We start from the raw sequence: 11,510 nt of genomic DNA, 5'->3' as shown, positions 1-11,510 counted from the left end.
TTCTCTTATTAGCCATGGTTGGATAGCGGTGTTTGGAAAAGGAAAAAAGTTCAAGGATAGAATTCTGAAAGTAAATGGCGCTAGTCAAATACAACTAGGACTACTTGGGGGATAAAAGAAATTTGGTAAAGGAGACGGGCTACATTTATATAGGACAGGGGCTCACGACTGATGACAAATCTAAGATGTCGGCTGGAGTGTGTTACAAAACAGTAAAAGGGTTGAAATGCCATAAACCATTTAAATGGTTTAGCAACATTCTCTCTACCCAAGATGTGTTAAGTCCTTTAAAAATACTCCAGCCTATGTGTTCTTGAGCATATATACTGGTAGAGGCTGGTGGGTGTTTTCTGCATTCTTTTGGCAGATAGCAGGTGTGGTAGACAGCACTCTACTGCAATTGAATCATTTGATTTCGTAAACACTAAAATGACCAGGTTTCAATTATTTATTGAACTGCAATAAAAAAAAACCTGAACTATTACCGGTGGAAGTTTTTCCAGTGAACAAGTTCCACAACTCTGGATATTTAACAACTTGCAAATAATTGTATGAGGCCTTCAGTTTGAACACGCAACCGTTTTATTAGATGGGTAGGAAGAGGAGTACAAATAAAGTCTTGGGATATCCAAAAGGTTTCAATTTTGTTTAAGAAAAAAAACTTGGTAGAACCTGCAGAAATCCACAATTGTTCTTAAACAAATATGATTTATTGTAAATGCTTTCAGGTTTGCGAAAAGAATGACATATGAAAAGTACAGTAGCTTGCCACATGTTGACAGGAACGATGCTGCTCCCTGTTGATTGATGCAATGAATGTTAGGTTATGGCTGCCCAAATAACAGGAATCTGAAGAAAGGAGCTTCCTCATGCAGTGTCCCTCTCATATGTGCGAACAGAAACCACATCATTGAGGGAAAGAGTCTAGGAAAAAAAATACCAAAACGATCGGTCAGAAAACAAAATTTGGTGAGATCAGGTGTGCACACTTTAGTTTAAATGCAAAGTTATGCAAAGTGCATTTTCCTTAGCTCAGAGTCTGCCGGTTGTAAGGATCCTATAAAAATCAGGTTTACCTGTGTCAATCCAGTTCTTAGAGGGCATGGGCCAACAACACAAAAACTGGCCTGAATGGACTGCAAATTGACAATCCCACATAGACACACCCCGGATGGATAACATGGGAAATGGAACACTGGACACTTACGCACTAGGGACTAGAGATTAAGTAAGGGAAACTTTACTCTGTATCTAACTGGTCTATACCCGACCTGGGGTGCTTCATACTGACACTGGGCTCCGTTCCCCAGTGTTCACTTTGATGAGCACATAAATTCACCAAAAAAGTGCAACTTTGTACTTTGATTCAGAGGTTGTAGCTAAAGCACATTACTGGGACAAAGCAGAAGGAGCTTCACTGAACTGGAGGGTGCTTGATGCCACCAACCATTCCTGAAACCCGTGCCCCAACTTCACCACCTCAGGTGAATATAAATCCGAATTTGAAAGCGAGTCACGTTTCTCAATTGTGATAAGGTGCTACAGGAAACTCTGTTAACTGGCAAAATTCAGGAGTAGGTTCAGGTAAGTTTTACTTCATATTAGTGGCCGTTCCTGGATCTGTGGCCGTGTAACTGGGGTTTGTGCACTTGTTGCTAAGCAACAAGGATGCTTGGTCTGTGGCCGGAGTTCCTGCACATGTTGCTAAGCAACAGGGAAGCCTGGATTTGTTGCTGTGTACGGAGCTCTCGTACCTTTTAAACTATACCTCTCTGTAATCCGGACTTTTTGATAAACCGGCACCACGTTGGTGCCGGATAATAAAGAGTTTCCTGTATATAAATGCAAATCTTGCTCTCTTTCTTCAACGTACCAATATGAGCTTCTCATCTTTGACTTCTCGGATAAGTGTTGTTTGTTTTCCATCCCACTTCTGAACCTGAACCAATTTGTCACCTTTCAATGACACAACTGTCTGGAACAACAACAGCCAGCATATTACTCTTCTACAGTTGATAAACAGAGGTTAGGTCCTCCCCTCCACATTCCACAAAAGGTTCTTCACACTCAATGTCCAATATTTATAACTTCACAAGTCGGCCTCTCACAATTACACTCAATACATGCACACACTCCGTTACAGTTGTGTTAGGAACAGTTTCCCCCTTTATTTACTCAGGTAGGTTCTTCAATCAATTTTTTCAGACTATCTTATTGTGCGGGTTTTTAAAAAAATGTTTATTGTGATCTAAATTTAAAAAAACAACGCTGTCATTCTAATCAGACTGTTCATCAAGGCGTTGCCACAATTTGGGGGTTTTGTATAAATATTCTCGTTTTGGCAAAACTGGACACTCCCATAAGTAGACCTTGAATGTCCTATGATCAGAGTAAACATTTTACTGCACAAAAAATCAGATCCTAATACAGAAGCAGGTAATGTACTGAAATATGGCACGTGTTCTCTTTACAAGGGGTGGACTGAAAAGCACCATCAAGACGAGACACAACTGCAAAGCAACAAACTGGTTTATTTTACATTAAATACATGAATGAACAGAATACAGTTTTCAAAGTGAGATCTGTCAATTTCCCTGCTTCATGAAAGATGACAAGTCATTACTGACAATCTAATTTCACGTCAACTATTCCAAAATTAATAGGCTCTGGCTTTGCACTACAGGGCTGCACAAGTTCACACACCCATTCTATGTCAGAGAGAGCTAGCAAGAGCGAGAGGGCACGCGAAAGAGAGAGGGCACCCCTCAGGGCTGCGAGGTCAAGGGATTGAACCACCCCATCCTTAGAACCATAGGCAAACAGCATATCTCTCATTGTTTAATTGACCATCACCATTGAATAGAGGCATTCTTCACTGATAAGTAACTTAGGATGCTCGTCATTGATTGGTCATTTTAACTAACTGACTGACTTCCTGCGATATTTCCATTATTTCAAAGCTACAGAAACTTGTATAAACAAGCGATTTTGATGGCAACCACTTCAATGCCACCCATGAACCATTCCATCACAATGGCATGAAATATTTTGAGACTGTACACAATGATGCTTCCATTCATTTGCTAATTGAAACTCCAAATGACTATAGTAACCAGTCTGGATGGGTCTGCTGGCTTAAAGTTAAGATAACCAGTTGAACTTAACATTACAGAAATATATATATTAGTAAAATTCAATTCAGGCAATACAGGTAATGACCAAACTATTACAGCTGTCAATTGTACCATTTGCAGAAATTTTACACCGGAGATCTTCACCCCTAATCAACATTAAAGACATTGCTCTGGACAGAACCAAAAAATAATCAACTTCCTAACCCATTACGTCATGCAAGTAAACTTAAGTTTGAACCTTATTAGTCTAATTGGACATGACAATTTAAACAAATGGGCTGATAGTCCTCAGCAATCACTAGAACTCCGTGTTCTTCTTCTCTGTTGTAGTATAACATTGGGATTCTAACACATTTAGAACACCTATATTGATAAGTGTTCTTCTGCATTCATTTATGTACACAAATTTAACTCAGTTAAAAATAAAGATACTGTGAACTGTAGTACAAACAGAAAAAAAAGAGTCTTGTATACTTACAGAACAATATTTATCTAGAGTCAAAGCCTCTGCATTATTCTGTCAGGTCCATTCACTGGTTTGATATGGTGGCGATTTTAACGCTACCCAGTGGAAACTGGGTGGGTGGGCAGTTAAAATGGAGCAGGTTAGAAACCCACTCGAAATGCATCCATTTCCCACCACCTGAAAACTTAACCTACAGGCAGCTGAGGAGCCTTCCTAAAGAGGGCAGGAGCTCTTGCATTTATACAAATTGGGGTCCTATTCCCGTTTGGAAACCCACTCCGATTTAAAATCCTTATTGTTTTAAAACAAAGGGCTGTCATAAAATGGAAACTTTTCAAGTTGGAAAGAGGTTGCAAGTGGGGCATGCCTGCAGTCAGTAAGCGGGGACCCCATGCTATTTACAAATGAGCTGAGCAAAGATATTGTAAGAAATATCTTTGGGACTCTACTCATTGGAGTTCAGAAGAATGAGAAGCGATCTTATTGAAACATATAAGATTGTGAAGGGGTTGGATCGGGTGGATGCGGGGAAGATGTTCCCGATGATGGGTGAAACTAGAACTAGGGGGCATAGTCTTAGAATAAGGGGCTGCTCTTTCAAAACTGAGATGAGGAGGAACTACTTCACTCAGAGGGTGGTAGGTCCATGGAATATGCTGCCCCAAAAAGCTGTAGAAGCTACATCGTTACATAAATTTAAAACAGAAATAGACAGTTTCTTAGAAGTAAAGGGAATTAAGGGTTACGGGTAGCAGGCAGGAATTTGGACATGAGTCTAGGTTCGGATCGGTCATGGCCCTGTGGGTAGCGGAGCGGGCCCAGGGGCCGTGTAGCCTGATCCTGCTCCTATTTCGTGTGTCTAATTCTGTTAGATTCAGGAGATGGTTCATTGATAGCGGATTGGCGGTTAGGATCAGATCAGCCATGATCTTATTGAATGGCGGAGCAGGCTCGAGGGGCCGATTGGCCTACTCCTGCTCCTATTTCTTATGTTCTTATGTTCTTATATCTCCAAGTTTGTAGGTCATAGCAAAATAAAAGACAGTGCAATTAAATGAGAAACAGTGCAACTAGAATGAGTGTTGCGGCATTTTTATGAACAAATGTGTGTTTCTGGTGAGTAAAGGGATTGAGGGACATGCTAAGAAGGTGGGGTAGAGATCATTCAAAAAAGGGAGCAACCAGCCGGACCCTTTTCTCTTCCTGAAAATTCTCTTATGTTTTGGATAGCAGTTATATTACAGAAGTTTTAAAAAATCATCTGTTTTTTTTAAAGAAAAGACTGCTTGTTTAAGACTGCTTATTAAACAACTCTCAACTCTTAAAAGTTTTTAAATCCCTATCAGTTCTAACATTAAAATGAGCTCAGCCTAAGTTACAAGTATGAAAATGTTATGCTGCAAGAATTCAATCTGTATCACTCGTTTAGATGCTGTGCACCATTTCCAATATCACGCCTGGACCATGGATCGGGATCAAAGGTTATAGGAGCAAATATAGACAGAGATGAGGAAAATATCTCACCTGGCATCATGATTCCTTTGTTACTGGTAAGTGTGAATGATGTACATGTGGCAAATATTGGAAAGTTTTACTTCATTACCTTTGGGGATGAATTAACTATGTAGGACTTTCTCTTAGATCATCAAATATGTGGGAGGGAGTCCAGGAGCAGGTTTGATAAGACAAATGGCTTTTGGTTAGTCTTTTGTAACAATGCAAATATGCATGTCATTTCATCCACAACCCCCCCCCCCCCCCAACCCCACACTGTTCAAATCTGCTGAATTCATCATTTGCAATACATGTTTCTGCTGTCAGTGGAGACAGATTTACTGTCAAATGCACAGCAGGAATGAGGTTCTAAGCCGATTGGTGCAGGCAATTTTTTCTCCCCGTCAGTTTAGTGAAGTCAGATAAGGTAATTTGACAGTCCAATTATTATCGATATCTGTTGAAATACAAGCATTGTAACTGTATCATACCATATTGCAAGAACAAACAAACATTCATAAAACCAATACAATGGAGTTTCTAGTACCGACATTCCTATTATCCCAATTATCCAACAACAACATGCAGTCATATAGCACCTTTAACAAATTAAAATGTTCCAAGGCGTTTCACGGGAACGTGATCAAACAACATTTGACAACGAGCCACATAAGGAGATATTAGTGACAGGTGACCAAAAGCTTGGTTAAAGAGGTCGGTTTTAAAGAGCATTTAAAGGAGGAGCGTGCGGTAGAGAGGTTTAGGGAGGGAATTCCAGAGCTCAAGGCCTAGGCAGCTGAAGGCACGGCCGCCAATGGAGGAGCGATTAAAATTGGTGATGCGCGAGGCCAGAATGGTCTTTCATTACTTAATTGTCATTAATTTATTCAAGGCTTCATTCCAAATGCCTAATTTTTAATTCCAGTCTAGAAGTGTAACATTTTGAATATTGTATTTCTATTTCACGTAAAACTCATTATTTTGTTCAGCAACTGATAAACTATTGAAAAATTCAGACTTTCACTACATTGATGTTAGTGACAGTTTCACTGACTACATATGTTGATTGTTCAGTGCAGTTAGGATATGGAACTACCACCAGTTATCACAGAATGACAAGTATATCACACGATTCTCAACGTCATTTCAAAATTATCAGTAACTCCATAGTCAGTACTCTGCAGACGTTCTTTAGTTACTCATATCATGGCTTTAAGGGGAAAAGAATGGTATGCCACTCTTGAAAAATACCAGTGGACCTCCCGTGGCGTCCGTCCTAAGTCGGAGGGTATATAGTTTTATAACGCAAGTCTGTTAAACTCTGACAGTAACTGCAACAGGGTCAATCTTCCCTTCCCTCACTCACTAGCACCTCTTTCCTTTAAAAAGGAAGTTCTCCTTAAACACTTCTCTCTCGCCACCCCACAAAACAGGGTATCTCTGCCTTCCACTTAAAATCTCTCCCTCTTCCTCATGGTCTCTCTCTGCCATTCCTCAACCAGGTCCTCAAGATGGTTTTTCTTCAAATTGAAACAGAATATCAAATAGTGTAACTCATCTTTATCTAATTGCTGTTCCAGTCAAAGGACAGCAAATGATTTCTGTACTCTCTCTCGCTCTCATTACAGCATTCTCTCTTTTGAAACATTTTCTTGCTGTCTCTCTGGGTGTTTTTCTCGGATTGCAATTTCTGTAATATTTTCTATACATTCCTCATTCTCACTCCCCTGCAGTTCTTGTATCATTTTCTCCTGTTCCCTGGGTCCCTGCTTCTGTATGTATGGGCCTCTGCACTATTTTCTCTCTCTCGAGATTTCTATCCCAATTTTTGCAGTTTTCGTAACATTTTCACTCCCTCTCTCTGGTTTCTCTGCTTTTGCCTATTGTGTACCGTCTCGGTTTCTAACTTCCTGCTACTCTGCTGCCATCTTAAGACTTTCGTGGTCACTCGAATGCAACTAAATCAAAAAGTAAACCAAATAATCTCTCAGCGTCTCTCGCACACATACACACCATCAAAGGCATAGTAAAATTGGAAGGGCGTACCTTTTGTTTAAAGCCCTCCCTCGTTCTATAAATGGGAAAAAATATAAATTTAGAAGAATGTCTTTATTTAAATGTGGTGCAACCCCAGCCTGCAGTTTGGATGCCTGGGTTCAGTTGGCTCCTGGGCAGCTAGCATGGCAGTCTCAAGTTATTCCCCTGATTGTTTCCAATAAAGCCACTCCATGATGCGCAGGCTTTTTCCCGTTGGTGATGTCATGAGGCAGTCTAGCAGTGAAGCAATTCAGAAGACGACTGTTTTGAAAAAATGTCAAACCAGACTATTGTATTTTTTCCAATATAAATTCAAACATGGCAGTACTTTTAAACATAAAGTAGTGTTCTGAGACGTTCCTTTCCCTTCAACCTGCTAATTAAAATGCATGATTGTAGAAGTATCATGGATACTGCTGTCCATCCCATCCATGCATTGCTCATTTCAATACAGGTCTCGTGTTACATGCCATAGGTCCAGATGTATCAAAAGCGCCTTAATTACATGTGCAGACAAAATAGTGCTGACTCTGCCAAAATTAAGACTGAGGTATGACTCTTTTACAGTCCACGAATTTGAATTATAATTCTCTGAAAGTACATAATAGTTTTGTTGAGCATGAAGTGGCACGAGGGGGTGGATGGGGAGTAGACAGTGTACCCTCCGAGGTACCCTTACCTTGCAATCTCTATCATCTACGGTATGCTCATCGAACGGTTTGTCAAGGTGGAAGACGAGTTCAGTGTTTCTGAAGGTGCTCAGGGTTTGCAAAATAACACAGTCGCCGTCCAACTTGATGACGGTGGTGGGTTTAAGGACATTGCCCAACTGTCGGATTGCAAAGCTCACCTCTAAGATCAGGAAGCAGAAACAGCCATAAATATAGCAATAATAATGCAACCGGTGCAAACTAGAAGTTCAACGCTGTACATTACTGATGATCCTAAATAAATAACGATCATAAATACGTGGCAAATACAAATGCACCACACTATTGGGCAAATCATAAACCTAATGATACATCATTCATATAAATATAGCTGTAATTCATTGCTGCGAGTCAGAAGTATTATAACTACATGCTCACAGGTAAAATGTGAACGATTTAGTACTCGGGGCTGAAGCACGTCCTCAAAAGGCCGCAAACCTAGAGAAGGGGAGGCCTAAGCTGGAGAGCCGAGTATTATAATAGATACTATAACTGGCAATCGGCACCCCATGCCACTGCACTCAATATCCCACCCTCTCCACCTCTGGCACACCACGGCTGCAGTAGGTACTACCCAGTTTGCACTGTGGCAATATACCAAGATTAATTCAACAAAAACTCAACAGTGCAACTTCTGCCACAAAGGGACGAGAGCAGCAATGTCAGGGGAACACTGTCATAGAAACATAGAAGATAGGAGCAGGAGTAGGCGATTCGGCCCCTCGAGCCTGCTCCGCTATTTACTGAGATCATGGCTGATCATCCAAATTCAGTACCCTGTCCCTGCTTTCTCCCCATATCCCTTTAGCTTTAAGAAGTATATCTAACTCCTTCTTGAATATATTTAATGAATTGGCCTCCACTGCCTTCTGTGGTAGAGAATTCCACAGGTTCACCACTCTCTGGGTGAAGAAATTCCTCCTCATCTCAGTCCTAAATGGCTTACCCCTTATCCATAGACTGTGACCCCTGGTTCTGGACTCTCCTGCCATCGGGAACAGCCTTCCTGTATCTAGTCTGTCTAGTCCTGTTAGAATTTTATAAGTTTCAATGAGATCCCTTCATTCTTCTGAACTCCAGCGAATATAAGCCCAATCGACCCAATCTCTTCTCATACGTCATTCCTGCCATCCCAGGTATCAGTCTGGTGAATCTTCGCTGCACTCCCTCCATGGCAAGAACATCCTTCCTCCGATAAGGCGACCATAACTGCACACAATACTCAAGGTGTGGTCTCACCAAGGCCCTGTACAACTGCAGCAAGTCATCCTTGTTCCTGTACTCGAATCCTCTCGCTATGAAGGCCAACATACCATTTGCCTTCTTAACCGCCTGCTGCACCTGCATGCTTACCTTCAGCGACTGGTGCACAAGGACACCCAGGTCTCGTTGCACTTCCCCTTCTCCCAATCTATTGCCGTTCAGATAATAATCTGCCTTCCTGTTTTTGCCACCAAAGTGGATAACCTCGCATTTATCCACATTATACTGCATCGGCCATGCATCTGCCCAATCACCCAACCTGTCCCAATCATACTGGAGTTTCTCTGCATCCTCCTCACAGCACACACGCCCACCCAGCTTTGTGTCTTCTGCAAACTTGGAGATATTACATCTAGTTCCCTTGTCTAGATCATTAATATATATTGTGAATAGCTGGGGTCCTAGGACCGATCCCTGCGGTACCCCACTAGTAACTGCCTGGCACTCGGAAAAAGACCCGTTTATTCCAACTCTTTGCTTCCTGTCTGCCAACCAGTTCTCTATCCAAGTCAGTACCTTACCCCCAATCCCATGTGCTTTAACTTTGCACGCTAATCTCTTATGCGGAACCTTATCGAAAGCCTTCTGAAAGTTCAATTACACCACATCCACTGGTTCTCCCTTATCTATTCTACCAGTTACATCCTCAAAAAATTCCAGTAGATTAGTCAAGCACGATTTACCTTTTGTAAATCCATGTTGACTTTGTCCAATCCTGTCACTGTTTTCCAAGTGCTCTGCTATTACATCTTTTATAATGGACTCTAGCATTTTCCCCACTACCGATGTCAGGCTTATCGGTCTATAATTCCCCGTTTTCTCTCTACCACCTTTTTTAAATAGTGGGGTTACATTAGCTATCCTCCAATCCATGAGAACTGTGCCCGAGTCTATAGAATTTTGGAAGATGACCAGCAATGCATCTACTATTTCTAGGGCCACTTCCTTAAGTACCCTAGGATGTAGATTATCAGGCCCTGGGGATTTATTGGCCTTCAATCCCATCAATTTCCCTAACACCATTTCCCTACAAACACTGATTTCATTCAGATCCTCCCTCTTATTAGACATCTCTGGGAGGTTATTTGTGTCCTCCTTTGTGAAGACAGAACCAAAGTATGTATTTAATTGGTCAGCCATTTCTTTGTTCCCCATTACCTGCAAGTTATACATTATCCTGACTTGGACATGTGCTGCCAATCCTTCGTCATCACTGGGTTCAAGATCCTGGAATTCCCTACCTAATACAGGTGCACTATCCATTATCCGAAACCCTTGGGACCAGATGTTTTTCGGAATTTGGAATTTTTCAGATTTCAGAATGGTATTACGGGTAACACCGTAGCGGGGGTCTGGGCAGCACCCCGTAAGCAAACACATATCGATAATGAGAGATGCTTCCTTTTCTGCTGCTCACTGTTACCCATAGGGGTATCTGTAGCTCTTTTTGACATTTTCACAAATCACAAAAAAACAAATAATATCAAAGAGAGCAGCAGACGCGCGTGTGACAGCGCTGAGACACAACTGATGCCTCACACCTGCGTGGGTCAAACATCGGCCGCGTCGGGTCATGTTTGGCGCCACTCGGGTCATGTCGTGCGCACGAGTTACGCTCCACGAAAAAACTTTCGGTTTTCAGAGGTTTTCGAATTTCGGAACTGCAGATACGGGATAGTCTACCTGTACCATTGTAGGAGCACCATTGCCAAAAAGTACTGCAGCGGTTCAAGAAACACCATCTTCTCAGGGCAACTATGGATGGGCAATAAATGCAGCCTTGCCCAATGCCACCCACATCCTGAGCACGAGTTAAAAAAAAAAGTTGGTAGCACTCTTGCCTCTGAGTCAGAAGGTTGTGGGTTCAAGTCCCACTCCAGATACTTGAGCACAAAATCTAGGCTGACACTCCAGAGCAGTACTGAGGAAGTGCTGCACTGTCAGAGGTGCCGTCTTTTGGGTGAGAATTTAAACCGAGGCCCCGTCTGCCGTCTCAGGTGGATATAAAAGATCCCACGGCACTATTTCAAGGAATAGCAGGGGAATTTTCCCCAGTGTACTGGCCAATATTGATTTCTCAAACAACATCACTAAAACTGGTTATCTGGTCATGATCACATTGCTGATTGTGGGATCTTGCTGTGCACAAATTGGCCACTGCATTTCCTGCAAAACAACAGTGACTACACTTCAAAAGGACTTCATTGGCTGTAAAGTGCTTTGGGACATCCAGAGGGTGTGAAAGGTGCTATATAAATGCAAGTCTTTCTTTTATAAGATGAATAAAATAATGTATTCAAGTATTGGTCAAATAAAACTAATAGATCTATACTACTAACAATAGATACGCAGACACAAATACATCTTAGAACTGCAAACCAGATATATTACATCACCCTTTCTCCC

General features: G+C 41.6%; 1 protein-coding gene across 1 annotated transcript; it reads right to left on the bottom strand.

Moving 5' to 3' along the window:
* Window positions 1-564: 564 nt before the first annotated feature.
* LOC147103339 (fatty acid-binding protein, brain-like) lies at window positions 565-10,810 on the bottom strand. The gene is made up of 4 exons (XM_085963191.1): window positions 10,794-10,810; window positions 7,811-8,042; window positions 1,874-1,975; window positions 565-924 (listed from the first exon to the last, which is right to left on the bottom strand). The coding sequence occupies exons 1-4, from the start codon at window positions 10,808-10,810 to the stop codon at window positions 868-870; spliced, it is 408 nt and encodes a 135-aa protein (XP_085819317.1). The 3' UTR covers window positions 565-867.
* Window positions 10,811-11,510: the final 700 nt, after the last annotated feature.

This window comes from Somniosus microcephalus, chromosome 20, assembly GCF_052327205.1.
Source record: "Somniosus microcephalus isolate GS21.2 chromosome 20, FLI_Smic_1.0, whole genome shotgun sequence".
NCBI lineage: Eukaryota > Metazoa > Chordata > Chondrichthyes > Squaliformes > Somniosidae > Somniosus > Somniosus microcephalus.
Note: the sequence above shows the minus strand (reverse complement) of the source record. Positions and strands in the feature narration are given on the sequence as shown.

Excerpts from the sequence above, each read along its gene's own strand:
- LOC147103339 (XM_085963191.1), bottom strand. Across the intron at positions 1,976-7,810 it reads TAGATGATAGAGATTGCAAG|ACAGTTGTGTCATTGAAAGG; the intron begins GTAAGGGTACCT and ends TTGTTGTTCCAG. Across the intron at positions 925-1,873 it reads AAGATGAGAAGCTCATATTG|ACTCTTTCCCTCAATGATGT; the intron begins GTACGTTGAAGA and ends TTTTTTTCCTAG.